The following is a 15,155-nucleotide window of genomic DNA, read 5'->3' on the forward strand; positions in this document are numbered from 1 at the left end:
CTTTACTTGTATCTTCAGTTGTGGACTGACAAGTATTCGTGTAAATAAGTGTTTAAAAAAAAAGAAAGTAATAACTAAGATAAAGTAAACTACCTAGCATCCAACATAATGGAGATTTATTTCTTTTAATAAACAAACATTTTTTAGAAGTTCATTCTATTCCGGATACGTGTTTTCCATGATTCTTTCGGATATTATACTGCATGGAAGTTTAACTTATGTTCGTTAGGATAGTTTCTTGTTTAATATAAAAATATTCTATGGATTGATTTATCCTAATTTACTTAGATTCAAATAAATCTCAAAAATAACTTTATAGCTAATATTTAACTAGTATTTTTTACCAGGTAATAGGTATAGCTACGCTCAGCTTCTCCCTCTAGTGGGCACCGACTGAACTATTTTAGATATTTTTGTATAAACGAGCTTCAAATAGTGACAAGAGAAGCAAAAATGACGACGGGCTGCAGAGATAATTTAAGTGTAATTTAGGACCCGTGAAAAGACCAGAAAAGTGGTGATGTAGGACTGAGTGAAAACGTTAGACTATGAAGATACCGTGGGAGATTATTGTTGCGTGATCAGCTTTAAATCGTCGAAAGAAAATGTTCAAAATGTCTGCAACTCCCCTGCGTTATATAAAACAATCTTCGTGATAAACTTTGCCCTCTGATAACAGTAGAACGAATGAGCAAGTAAGTGTACATTCGGATTGCCAAATTGTCACGCTATTGGTATTTCTAGTGTTCTTCCATTTCGCTTGTGCTGAAACTGAAATCTTTGTTGCTATGGAGGGGTCAGGACTTCTTCAGGATGAGGGTGATATGGTTCCTCCAAAATTCACCACTGAAATAAACACAACCACGTTCACTTCTGTAAATTGTGAGGACCCACGAGGCAACCTAACAGGAATAAACGATAATGAATCTAAAACGAAAAATGCCAAAGAAAGCGAAAAAGTTTTGGCCCAGGGCCAGGAAGACGAAGGTACGTTTGAAAAGAACTATGAAACGAAAAACCAGTCGATTTCGGACGACCCAGTACCATCCCCAGACGACGAAAGTCTCTCGAAGTTGCCACCTAACGGTCAGAGGTGTGTAGAGTGCGATAACGGCGGTTCTATAAATGACCAAAATGACGTAACACTGGGAGTACATAGAATACAGGACATTGGTCATCCTAACGATAACCAAGTGTTAGTCCCTGTAGATAACCAGAATTATTGTTCAACCCCCGCCGTCTGTGAATCTTGTGGAAAACAAATACCGATCCTTGAACTATACAGAACGGACGCCGAAACCGGGGGAAGACTATCGAGAGGTACTCTCAAGCGTGTATCAGTGTCGTCCAGTTTCAGGAAGAACATTGCAGAAGAAGTCGACAATGGTGAGGTAATGGATCAACAATCTTTGACCTTTATTGACTTTGTGCCGGAGAAACAAAATGACACGAAAGGTGAAACCTCCAATCTTAGCTATGAAAATTTTCGGTAAGCGCTTAGAGATAAAGTACTCAAAACCTGAGTTTATTTGAGAATCGTGTTTTTTATTGTTGTTTTTTTTTATAATTTGAATATTTAGAACTCTGAGTTCAAACGACGAGTTCTATTCACTTTCTTCCGTATAAACTAATCTAAGATAATCATCAACATTGAACCAATATAAAATATTCTTATTATTACACCATGTTTTAATGAATTATCGCAAGTGATTTTATCTTGTTTTTCTGTACCATAAAATTAAACCTTCTCCAAATATGGTAGCAGGGTATTCAACATGCATTAGACAATTGGTTGCAACGATAATTCAAATATGGTAGCAGGGTATTCAACATGTTTTGGACAGTTGGTTGTAACAATACTTCAAATGTGGACAAAGGGTATTCATCATGCATTGGACAGTTGGTTGTAACAATACTTCAAATGTGGACAAAGGGTATTTAACATGTATTGGACAGTTGGTTGTAACAATACTTCAAATGTGGACAAAGGGTATTCAACATGTATTGGACAGTTGGTTGTAACAATACTTCAAATGTGGACAAAGGGTATTCATCATGCATTGGACAGTTGGTTGCAACGATAATTCAAATATAGTCGCAGGGTACTTAACATGTTTTGGACAGTTGGTTGTAACAATACTTCAAATGTGGACAAAGGGTATTCAACATGTATTGGACAGTTGGTTGTAACAATACTTCAAATGTGGACAAAAGGTATTCATCATGCATTGGACAGTTGGTTGTAAATATTATTCAAATGTCATCACAGGGTATACATATTGAATTGAACCCACTTAATCGAAATATATTTGTTTTTAGAAATGAAGTAAAATATAACTTTAAAAATACTTTATTTTATAAAAATATCATAAGAAATCCAAACTTTAACATCACAACTGTGTACCAGGGTTAACGTAGAGGGGTTAATGTGTCCGGCTGCTCATCGGAAGGTCCGGGGTTTGCTTCGCATTTTACTGAATACTCTCATAGGTTCAAAGAAAACTTTTCCCCACCATATTTAAATATTGCGTCCAGTAGATTATTAAATTTGGAATCTAAACAAATTTGATTCCAGTAAACTGGCTTGAAAACTCATCTTATTTGATACCATCGAAGGAAGCTTATCCTAAAGAACAAGTTTTTTGACAGAAGGGGGCAGAAATGTGGATTGTATGATTAATCTTGAGCTTGTTGGGCACACCTTGTCACTTAGAAGTGCAACACTTTAGTCTCACAGATAAACTTGTCTATCCTATCTCAAGTTTAACTATAGGCTTACCAAAAGTTATTTTAAATGAGGTTTATGTAATTTTAGAGAATCTTAAGACGACACATCATAAAGTGTTATTGTTGAATTTCCAATTTATTTGATAAAGTGAGAGCAAATAAATTCGTTGTTAAACCTTGAATTTCACATGTCAGATTGTAAAACTTGAAGCACGTTTCGTGAAAACTCAAAGTTTCACAAGTTTCATAATATTCAACACTCTCAATTGTCAGTTAACAAGTACAAGTTTTCACAATATTCATCTATCTTCATTATTGGTTTACAAGTACAAGTTCTAGTAGTATTCAGTAATCTCAATTGTCAGTTTACAAGTACAAGTGCTCACAGTATTCAGCCATCTCAATTGTCAGTTTACAAGTAGAAGTTCTGGTAATATTCATTAACCTCAATTGCCAGTTTACAAGTACATGTTCTAGTAATATTTAGTAATCTCAATTTTCGGTTTACAAGTACAAGTGCCCACAGTATTCAGCCATCTCAATTGTGAGTTTACAAGTACATGTTCTTGTAATATTCAGTAACCTCAGTTGTCAGTTTACAAGTACAAGTTCTTGTAATATTCAGTAATCTCAACTGTCGGTTTACAAGTACAAGTTTTATTAATACTGTATTTATTTGTATTTTACGAAATATTTACTCTTTCGTGGAATGTAGTAAAATAAAAACACAACTTGTAGTGGCAATAAACAGTAGAGAAGGATAGATACTAGGTGGTGGTGGTGAATACAGTTGTAAAGGATAATGTGTACTAGGTGTGGGGGTGAATACAGTTGTAAAGGATAATGTGTACTAGGTGGTGATGGGGAATACAATAGAGATTGATAATGTGTACTAGGTGGTGGTGGTGAATACCGTTGTAAAGGATAATGTGTACTAGGTGGTGATGGTGAATACCGTTGTAAAAGATAATGTGTACTAGGTGTGTGGGTGAATACCGTTGTAAAGGATAATGTGTATTAGGTGGTGGTGGTGAATACAGTTGTAAAGGATAATGTGTACTAAGTGGTGATGGGGAATACAATAGAGAATGATAGTGTGTATTAGGTGGTGGTGAATACACCTGAGAAGAGGAGGATACTGAGTTTTAAAACTAGCCCGGTGTAAGACTACATTTCTACTTACCTAGTCTTCTGTCTTGTATACCAGATCTCTAGTTAAACGGGCCAACCAGTGGTTGCAGGAGAAATCGCATTTCTGTGTAGTGAACTGTGAAACTGTTCTGTTCAAGTTAAGTGCCCCTGAGGTGGACCCCAACATCACGATCTACGCAGATAATCCCCAGTACCCACTATGGGGTGTTCGAGGTCTCAGGTAAATAAATTATGTTTACCTGTACATTCTATATTTTTTGTATAGTTCACTTCAAGAATGTGATAAGGTTTTCCTCCCACATTTCTTGATATTGTGCTTTGTTCCATTATAAATCACGTTTCATATTGTTGCTGTTTTAAACGCTAAATTAATCAGGACAAAAACCATGAAAACGAGGTAAACATCATAGTAAATACTATTATTATAAATTATTCTAATTCATGAAAATCCTTAGGAGACTAGATTAAGAATGGGCCCGGCATGGCCAGGTGGATAAGGCGCTCGACTCGCAATCTGAGGGTCGCGGGTTCGAATCCCCGTCCCACCAAACATGCTCGCCCTTTCAGCCGTGGGGGCGTAATAATGTGACGGTCAATCCCACTATTCGTTGGTAAAAGAGTAGCCCAACAGTTGGCGGTGGGTGGTGATGACTAGTTGCCTTCCCTCTGGTCTTACACTGCTAAATTAGGGACGGCTAGCGCAGATAGCCCTCGTGTAGCTTTGCGCAAAATTCAAAAACAGACAGACAGATTAAGAATGTAGCGTTAAAAATATAATAAGCCTAACATGGTGTCTTATGAGAAGTATAATTAAATACACTTCTTTTTTAATGATGTATCGTACAGACAGGATGGTCTGGAATTAGTAACACCCCACCCGTTGTCTCATACTTCTGGTTTTTCAATCCCTTAAAATCTAAATCGGCAGTGATAGTCTGAATTTATTGGATTTCAATACATTATTGCAGAGAGCTAGTTTTGTTTTTAGCGCTAAGCTTCACAATGGGATATCTGCACTCTAGTCATCGCAGGGAATCGAACCCCGGATTTTAGCCTCTAAGTCCCTAATCTTGCCACTGACTCACCGGGGACTATTGCAGAAAGCTTAAGCTTTTTGTTTGTTTGCTTGTTATTAAACAGAAAGATACATAATACGTATCTGTGCGCTGCTCATGGCGGGTATCGAAACCAGAATTTTAGTGTTGTGAACCATGAGAATTACCGCTGAATCACCAGGAACAAAAAAAAAGAAAACCTATATAAGAATGCATTACAATTAGTTGCGTAAGAAGCAGGAGGCTGGGCTGTCGGCTCTCCCACGTTTCAATCTGTCCCAGTAAAAATGGATTAAAATTAGGAAAATTACTTTAAAGAAAAAGCAGTACAGGGCTCGACTGGGTTTCTGAATTAAGATTACTATTGTCTTCGAGATTCGGCAGAAAAATCAGAGACCTTTACCCTAATTTTCCCCATGATAATCTTGTAAACATCAGTAAGATGGTCTTTTACCACAAACGTCATTAATGTCTTTCCTTGTCAAAAACAAAAGAGATGAAAAATATTCAAAAGTTCAACTACCTCTTCACTATTAAATAACCTAGAACTTGGATGTTTCAAATAATTCCTATTATGAATATTCTCCCAACTTAGCCATGTTTCCGTAATTTCCATTAAATAATAACTTTCATTTCAACTAGAGCTCTGAACTCATCTATTTTGTTCGTGATGTTCCTAAGTTTAGAAAGCTAGAAACTGCGCTTATTATTGTTTATCTTTAAATCTGACGGATTCACCTTTAAAATTATTATTTATCTTGCTATGCCCTAAATATTTTTACAACCTCCTGATTGACCTAGATGTCCTATCAATTTCTTCATTCACATTTTATCACCACTAAACTTCAGTTTAAAATTACCTTTAATAAATGCATTTAGAGCTCCTCCCAAGACCCTACTGTCTAATCTGGATAACTGGGGTCTAGCCCTCACCCTGAAAACTAATCCAACCAGCCTTCCTTGACCAATTTTGGATCCTCTTGGGTAATTCATTCCCGGATCTAGTTCGAGGGAGCAATCCAGAGAGACTCACGTGTTTATTTATATTCATAAACCTCCGATTTCTTCATATTTCTTAAACAGGACGAAACACAATTATTTGTACGTTATTTATAGCTTCAGGTAAATTTCCTCTATCTCTACTCTCGTCTTTAGATGATTTTTTCTTTAAACACCACAATTTTTTCCCTTCATTTACGCTATTCCAAAGTCCAGATAACTCGTTTTAACTTTACAACCGACACCAGATGAAAGCTTTCAACAATGTATTCTAATCTCCAAAACACGTGACTGTTCTAGCCTAGTTTAGACTTCTGATGCACTTCTTTTGCTCTGAATTCTAGATTATGGATCTGTCCAGCTAAGAAAGATTCTCCCCAACTCCCCTGGAATATCCACTATGTTAACCTCTTACCACAGAAAATTGGTGAAACTGACGTCGGAAACCAACAACGACATTTTGTGCCACTTTCAAAAGTAGTGGATAATTTCAACCATTTAGCCAAATCTGGAAACATCGAGGGTGAGACTTAAACTTAACTAGTAACACTAAACCAGAATAAAACAAATACTGTTAAGTACGTATATAAATAAAACTAAAGTAAAATAACATAGAATATTGATAAGTACATCAGAAGTATGTTTATATATGTATGAGCTTAATGTGTTCCACTTAAGTTTCTTTTATCAAACTCAGGTGTTAAAAAGTTTTACTGACAATAAAAATAAAACATTGAATGATGACACCAACGTTTCCACATACAGAATACTTTTCTTTGTATAAGATTAAAAATGGAAACCGCGCTATGTGTTTCGGTGGACAACACGATTTTCCATCTTCAAGAGACCAAGAACGACACACGAGGTTTGTATATAAAGTGGAGTAAACTTACGTGTACAATTAATATATTATACAGTGGCGCCATCTACAAAATTGAGTTCCAGAAGTTTACTTCCGTAGCACCTGGACCTAAATCGTCATTTTATGTGTGTATAAAGGCTGTCAGTCTAACGTGCTAAATGTTACTGAAACAATATCTTAAAAACAAACTTACTCGTTTTCGTATAGTTTCTGACACTCAAAATTAGTACAATGAAATAACAGTAATAAATATTAAAGTTGTCAACATTTTCTAAACCTTATTGCTAGATAACTGTTCTTATATCATCGCAGAATTTTGAAAAATGTATATACATCTACCAAATTTTAATTAATTTGAGGTAAGGGGGAAAAGAGACACTAAACCAAGCCTAACAGTAAAGGTAAATTTTGTTCTTGTTGTTGTTGAGTTACTCAGGAAACCTAATTTTTGTTCTATTACTCATGAAACTTGATTTTTGTTGTTACTCAGGAAACCGTGTTTTAGTTGTGTTATTGAAGAAACCTGATTTTTGTTGTTACTCAGGAAACCTGTTTTTAGTTGTATTATTGAGGAAACCTGATTTTTGTTGTATTACTCAGGAAACCTTATTTTTTTTACTAGGGAAACCTTTTTTTTACTCAGGAAACCTTTTTTTTACTCGGAAAACCTAATTTTTTTTAACTCAGGAAACCTAATTTTTTGTACTCAGGAAACCTTTTTTTTTTTACTCAGGAAACCTAATTTTTTTTTACTCAGGAAACCTTATAGCAGCGGAAACTATTCCTCTAGAGATAACAAACATAGAAAACGTCGAGGAGATCGACACAGATGGATGTCTTTGGGAAAGCACTTCGTCTGTAAACAAAGAAATTGTTTTCATGTTACGCGTCTATTATCGTGAGAACAGTGCAAACACATCTTGTGAGTCGTTAGGTAAGTGTCTCAGTTGTTGGTTCTATGTTTTGTAGATATGAATATCTTATCGTGAAGCCTTATCTTGTAATGCAGTTATGAAATTATTGGGAACATGCATTGCATGTGCATTTATTTACAGAAGTGCTGAGTTTGGTCCAGTGATTCTCTTAAAATCGCGCTTTGGAGCCGTGGGTGCGTTATAAGAGTAAAGGTCAAATTCCACTTTTCCATTAGAGTAGCCCAAGGGTGTTGTTGACTAGCTGCCATCACTTTAGTCTATTAGTTAAAAATTAGGGACGGCTAGCGCAAATAGCCCTTGTATAGCTTCGTGGGAAAATCCGAAATAAAGAAAAATAAAAACAATTAGAAAAATCAAGAGGTTGCTGTATTAAGCAAGATATTATATATATTCTTATTTCCAGCATCACACAAAAAGCCCATCCAAGCGTGAAGTTTGTTAAATTTCCCAGTAACAACTGTGTAACATTAGAAATCAAAGTGATACTTGTGTATTAATGTCGAACAGCGACCTTAATCTCCGTTGATAAGTAGCAAACCAAAAACAAACAGTGTGTCAAAGGACTTCGTTCAGCGCTAGTACTTTTACATACACAGTTTACACTTTCATTACTTCTATAAACACAGTTCACACTTCCAGTACTTCTATATACAAATTCACACTTCCAGTCCGTTTAAATACACAGTTTACACTTTTAATGCTTCTATATACACAATTTACACTTCCATTTCTTTTATATACACAGTTTACACTTCCAGTACGTCTATATACACAACTTACACTTCCAGTACTTCTATATACACAGTTTACACTTCCAGTACTTCTATATACACAGTTCACACTTCCAGCATTTCTATATACACACTTTACACTTCCAGCACTTCTATATACACACTTTACACTGTAAGTGCTTCTATATACACAGTTTACACTTCCAGTACGTCTATATACACAACTTACACTTCCAATACTTTTATGTGCACAGTTTACACTTCCAGTACTTCTATATACACAGTTCACACTTCCAGCACTTCTATATACACACAGTTCACACTTCCAGCACTTCTATATACACACTTTACACTTCCAGCACTTCTATATACACAGTTCAGACTTCAAGTATTTCTATATACACAGTTCACACTTCCAGCACTTCTATATACACACTTTACACTTCCAGCACTTCTATATACACAGTTCACACTTCAAGTATTTCTATATACACAGTTCACACTTCCAGCACTTCTATATACACAGTTTACACTTCCAATACTTTTATGTACATAGTTCACACCTACAGTACTTCCATACGCTATCACATTTCTTCCTTCTCTTGCACAGTAGATTATTCGGTGCAGTAAGAAACCAAAATAAAAAAATAAACTAAAAAAAATATATAAAACAGAAAACACGACCTGTAAATGATTTTTCAATAAAGATATGTTTCATTTTGTTTTCAGGGGTAGAAGATTTTTTTAACTCCTCAGAAACGTTTTCATGTCTTGTTTCGGAAGTATCTTCTTGTTTTACTGGGAAAGAATCTTTGAGAATCTGTAATATCCAGTCTGTTTATATAAACCTTCGAAATGGTAAGTATAATACTCATTCTGTTTATATGAACCTTCGGAATAGTTAGTGCGTTAACCATTCTATTTATATGAACCTTCGAAATAGTTAGTATATTAACCATTCTGTTTATTTTAACCTTCAAAATAGTTATTATATTATTCATTCTGTTTATATAAACCTTCGGAATAATTAGTATATTACCCATTCTGTTGATTTTAACCTTCAAAATAGTTATTATACTATCCATTCTGTTTATATAAACCTTCGGAATAGTTAGTATATTACCCATTCTGTTTCTTTTAACCTTCAAAATAGTTATTATATTATCCATTCTGTTTATATAAACCTTCGGAATAGTTAGTACATTATTTTTTTAGCAGAAAAATTGCTTTAATAAAACATTTCATTACAAGTAAGCTGTGCCACTATAAAAGATTACACAAAAGTCTAAGTGTAAAAAAAGAGTTGCTATGCCAGTGTTATATTACCTTAGATGTTGTTTTAGGGTCATTTTTGACACCTGTTAGCAGATTTTCAATAGTAGGCTTAGATGTGGGACATTTCAAGCTTGATTTTTAACTCCAATTCTCACCAGTGTGTTTTGCAAATAGAGATTAGAATTATGACAAAAAGATATATTCTTGTTATTGGGAACTCATTTCATTCTTCCCGCCTTTTGTTTGTGTTTCATGTCCGATCTGTTTATATATATATATACAAAAAAAAACAAAATGTTCACATACAATGTTAAATGTAATCAACAGAGTAACGAGTAACGAAAATCTGGGTTGTGTTTAGGTTTAGGTTTCATTCGAGACTTTTGTGAATTTTCAGGCAAATAACATCCATTTGTTTTGTATTCCACTTCAAGAGAAGTATGGAGACTCACAGCAAATGAGCTATTTGGAACAGCATAATTTAGAGCACCACTTTGCCCGATTTCTTCGGGTATTCTACGCGAGACAAAATAGTTCTGAACAGAAGACTACCCATCTCACCAGACGACTCACCTGTAAAACTATTGTTCCCGCACAGTATAGGAGCAACATGAACAATCCTCCACATGACGATGCTGTTAAAATTAAGGAAATGATTAGTTCCTGGGTAAAACTATCAGGTATATTAGAAGGTTAATGAATAAAATTATTACATAAAATATAAAACCATTTTAAACCACGAAAATTATGAATAAGTTATTATTCTTAACCAATTATTAGAAGCCTCTAAAGAACAGTCATTCTTTGAAGATAATATAAAACACTTCAAATGTTTGTAGTTTTTAATTTTTTATTTCTGCTTCTAAGAAATTCATTTCGATGCAAAACTTGTCGTTTGTTGATAAACGTAAAGCTATACAATAGGCTAGCTGTGATCTGTTCACCACGAGTTTTTTAACGTTCGACTTACAGCTGAGCAACTGTGAGGCTCAATGAAAGTAACGTTACTCTAGTTGTAAAAAAAAAAAAGTAAAAACAAATTCGAGGTGTGTTAAAAGCACCATCCGCCAAAAGCATATACACCATCACCAGAAACATATACACTATGAAAAATTTATTTTGAAACAAATTAACAATACCAAAGTAATCTCAGCTCTTTCAAGTTATCTGTGTTAGGAAACACGAGTATAACAAGTTTATCTTTGTGATAACCGAGTGTAAGTAGAACTGAAGGGGACGTTTGTATGCTGGTAGATTGGACCCACCAATCATGTTCCAGCATCTTCTGCTATATTTGCATTTTAAATCCCGTAGTCCATTAAGCACACTTTAATAGTATTTTCTCATTTGGAGTTATTTTATAAATTACAAAGCTATCAATTAAACGTATCTCCATATATTCACAAATAGGGGCCTGGCATGGTCTAGTCTCGCAATCTGTGGGTACTCTTCGAATTCCAAAACCAAACATGCTCGCCCTTTCAGCTGTGCCGCACCACCATTGGGTCAGGGGTAAATATGAAGGCTTGTAACGCTAAAAACTAGTTTTCGATACTGGTGATGGACACATCACAGATAGCCCATTTGCGCTTAACAACAATCAATCAAGCAAACAAACAAAATCAGCTGTGTGGGTCTTATAGTATGATGACAATCCTTATATTTAATTAGAGTAACCCAAGAGTTAGCAGCGAGAGGTGCATACTACCTGCCTTCTCCCTAGCCTATCACAATGATAAATTCTCGACCTCTAAGGGAACTGAAGCACATAAAGAAACTAGTTTGTTGCAGTAGGGGTGGTAAGAAATGTGAAGAGGGGGTACATATAATCAACGAGCTAACGTAATCACACATTGATTTATAATGAACTATGGTATTTGTTTGGTAAGATGAAACACCCCCTGTGTTCAGAATGGGTGACCTGGCTCGGTGTTTGTAAAATGCTGTTCTTGTGATATAATTACATATAATGCAATGGAACATTTATTTGGACAAAAACTCGGACAGGTTCTGCGTGCATACAAACAACGGGACCACCAGACCAAAGTGCTGACTGTAAAGTGAGCATTCCCTGGTGGTGCCCTAGTGACTTTAAAACTGAAGTGGAGAGTTTTGGGGTAAAAGTTGTTATTCGAAATGTTCACCAACTAAAGCAGACCGAGTGCGGTCCAGTGATTAGTGTGGATCTGAGGTTTCGTGGTTCGAGCTTCATTACCAAAAAAAAAAAATCATGCTCTGCAATTTGAGGGGCATGTGTGCATTATACGAGTGACGATCAAACCCCACTATTCGGTCTGACGAGAGTTGGCAAAGGTTAATGTTGCCTAACTGCCTTCCCTCTCGTTAATGTTACGGACGACTAGCACAGATAACCCTTTAGTAGCTTTGCGTGAAATTCAACAAACAAACTAAAAACATAAGTAGTCTATTTTTATCTTAGGATAAGTGTAGTTGAACTTTACCACTTGAACTTTACAAACGATCCCTAAAGCTTTTTGTACGTCAACACTTTGCAGGGGCAGTTGTCATCAATGCAGCTACCGATATTGTGCAGTTGAGCCTTTACGGGGAAGTTTTGGATAAGACAGAAGTCAACAAAGTGAATGTAAAACCTACTAAGACCTGCTACTACATGTACATAACTCGTTTATACCTAGACGGTCAGTATGAAGACCCTCCATCTGACCAGTTACTTGGTTCTTCTAGCGTGAAGAATTCTGGGTGCTGCGTGCTGTTGTAATTCCTTAAATGATCAAACTATGAAAAACCTGTAATTAAATTATTATGTAACTACACTTAAGACTAGTATTGTGGTAATGATGAGAACGGTTAGGTTTAACTGTAAAGAAATGTCTTTCGTTTTCTTAATGTCACAAAATATTCTCTTTGTCATTATATAGGAACACAATGAAACCAAGTTAAAAAAAAAATTAAGAACGGTGACCATCGAAACGACATTAGTTTACCGCCAAAATAATTCCGTCGTTTTGAATTTACGTTGCTATTTGGTGTAAGTGTAAAGGGATATAATGAGTTAACATTAATTTGTGGTACTTACACTAAGTGATAAAAATGGGGAAATTAAAACATTTATTATCTGTTAACAGCTTCACGCCTCATAGAGATGTAAATGCTGAAGATATAACTTAATACATCAATAAATGAAATTTATGTTGAAAACAGACTGAACAGTTATAATTTATTTTTTACACGCTTCAACTTTAGGACCGTCGTGAACAAACTTTGAAGCGCCACCAACCAACGTACGGCTCAACTATATAATATTATACCATGTTATAAATCACTTAACTTTAAAATATTGTGATTCAAAGATAAGACAACTATTGCATATTCATAGTTTTATTTCACTTGAAAACTTTCTCACCTACCGCCTTGTTTGTTGAAATTTAGCCAGTTATTAGCCAGAAATTTATTAAAGCCTATATTATTCTATATTTTATTACATGGACGCCCACAGAAATATTTTCGAGGGCGGGACCATGTATGTTGAGGATCAGCTTTTATAGTGTAAGTCAACAGACTAAAATAATATGGGTTTAAGTGTGCTTAAACACAAACAGAAATTTACAGTTTTAATAAATATTACTAAAAATATTTAGTTTAACTACGATGTTAAGTTTACATCATAATATGTGTAATTTTTTTGTGAAATGTAATGGGAGCGAGTGCCCCCTCTCGCCCCTTCCTGCGGGCGCCTATGCAGGATTTATAAAAATTGTTATTTTTAAGTGACAGTTAATGTTTTGTGATTTTACACCGTTAGGTTAACGTCAGGTTTTTGTGTTTTTATAATCGTTCCCTGAACGTTAGACTTTTGTGTTTTGACAGTCGTTCCATACACCAGGACATGGTTTTCTTTATATGATGTGTCAAGGTCGTCACGAGAACGAGGCTGAGCATTTTTGACGAGTAAACAAAGCAGATTATCTTCATTCATTCATTCTACCCACAACTACAGCTATTACATAAGTCATTTGGCCTGGTGGTTAGGGCGTTCAATTCGCATTCTGCGGATCGCGGATTCGAATCCCCGTCACACCGAACATGTTCGTCCCTTCAGCCGTGGGGGCGTTATAATGTGATGGTCAATCCCAGTATTCGTTAGTAAAAGAGTAGCCCAAGAGTTGGCGGTGGGTGGTGATGACTAGCTGCCTTCCCTCTAGTCTTACACTGCTAAATTAGGGACGGCTAGCTCAGATAGCCCTCGTGTAGCTTTGCGCGAACTTCAAAACAAACAAACAATGCATCAGGCTGTTAGCTATAGAGATCCACACACAAATATAACTTATCAAACCATACTCTTGTCAAAGGTAAGGTTTAATAGTACACGTGTCTTTGAAGAGGAAAATAAGTGGGATAACTACAGCCCTAGGAGTGATAATAGAATATTTTTAGGCCTATAGTATAGTTAACAAGCAGCCCTATAGTTTACATCTTGCTATATGTGAACAAACCTATTCCGTATAACTTCGAGTTGCCCTTTCTAATTATATTTTTATGTTTATGTTTCAGAATATATTTACAATGCCTAAGACTTAAAACAGGATAAAATACAAACATAGAAAAAAGGTTACTGTTTCTATAGATAAGAGTAAGGGTGTAGATTTGGCATATCTGGATTTTTAGAAAGAATTTGACAAGGTGCTACATAAAAGGCTTGTAAAATATAATATCTCCATAGGTGTGGGAGATAAGTTAGCAAATTGGACAGAAGAGGAGTGGCTGGATGTAAAAAGCAGGTGATTGTTATAAATGGAGTTCAATCACATTGGATTAATCTCAGAAGAGGGGTACCTCATGGCTCAGTCTTAGGACCTTTGCTGTTTTTAATTTATATCAGTGACATGGGTGAAGGAATGGTCAACAAATTACTTAAATTTGCTAATAATATTAAGGTTCTTTTCAACACCAAATGTGTTTTTATATTAAGGGGGCATCAAATTTTTTAAGGTGTCGAGGTGGGGCATGGAATAAGGTTAAGAACCACTGACTTAGATCATTTAGTGAGTTGGGCAAATAAATGGCAGATGGGTTTCCATTATAACAAATGCAAGATAATGCATGTGGGTTATCATAATTTGAATTATAAGTATAATTTGCATGGAAATAACCTTAACAGTGTAATAACGCATAGGTGTCACACAGGTCAAAAAGATAGGGGGGGATTAAAATCTGCCCGTAGGGCATGAAAAGGGGGGACACCCAAACCTCCAGCTGGTAAAATTGCTTTACAAGGAATATATTATGGTAGGGGATATTTTCTATTACTTGAAATTGAAAGAAAAATAAATAGGTATAATACCACACATGTACTTATTTTTAAATAGATAGATATAATACCACACATGTACTTTTTTTTAAATAAATAGATATAATACCACACATTTACTTATTTTTA

The 15,155-nt window shown here is 35.3% G+C and overlaps 1 protein-coding gene across 3 annotated transcripts; it reads left to right on the top strand.

Moving 5' to 3' along the window:
• The first annotated feature begins 421 nt into the window (after positions 1–421).
• Positions 422–12,892, top strand: LOC111089360. Of its 3 annotated transcripts, XM_022401728.1 has the most exons (7): positions 422–1,489; positions 3,935–4,099; positions 6,278–6,456; positions 7,553–7,729; positions 9,191–9,319; positions 10,171–10,416; positions 12,253–12,891. In XM_022401728.1, exons 1-7 carry the CDS (start codon positions 789–791, stop codon positions 12,474–12,476), a joined length of 1,821 nt encoding a protein of 606 aa, XP_022257436.1. In that variant the 5' UTR covers positions 422–788; the 3' UTR covers positions 12,477–12,891. The 3 variants fall into 3 exon arrangements, with proteins under 3 accessions (XP_022257436.1, XP_022257437.1, XP_022257438.1); XM_022401729.1 differs by lacking the exon at positions 9,191–9,319 and having other exon boundaries at positions 12,253–12,892; XM_022401730.1 differs by lacking the exon at positions 12,253–12,891 and having other exon boundaries at positions 10,134–10,270.
• Positions 12,893–15,155: the final 2,263 nt, after the last annotated feature.

The sequence above is a fragment of the Limulus polyphemus genome, unplaced genomic scaffold (assembly GCF_000517525.1).
Source record: "Limulus polyphemus unplaced genomic scaffold, Limulus_polyphemus-2.1.2 Scaffold6012, whole genome shotgun sequence".
Taxonomy (NCBI): Eukaryota; Metazoa; Arthropoda; class Merostomata; order Xiphosura; family Limulidae; genus Limulus; species Limulus polyphemus.

Excerpts from the sequence above, each read along its gene's own strand:
- LOC111089360 (XM_022401728.1), top strand. The coding sequence starts at position 789 with ATGGAGGGGTCAGGACTTCTTCAGGATGAGGGTGATATGGTTCCTCCA. Across the intron at positions 1,490-3,934 it reads CTTAGCTATGAAAATTTTCG|ATCTCTAGTTAAACGGGCCA; the intron begins GTAAGCGCTTAG and ends CTTGTATACCAG. Across the intron at positions 4,100-6,277 it reads TGGGGTGTTCGAGGTCTCAG|ATTATGGATCTGTCCAGCTA; the intron begins GTAAATAAATTA and ends TCTGAATTCTAG.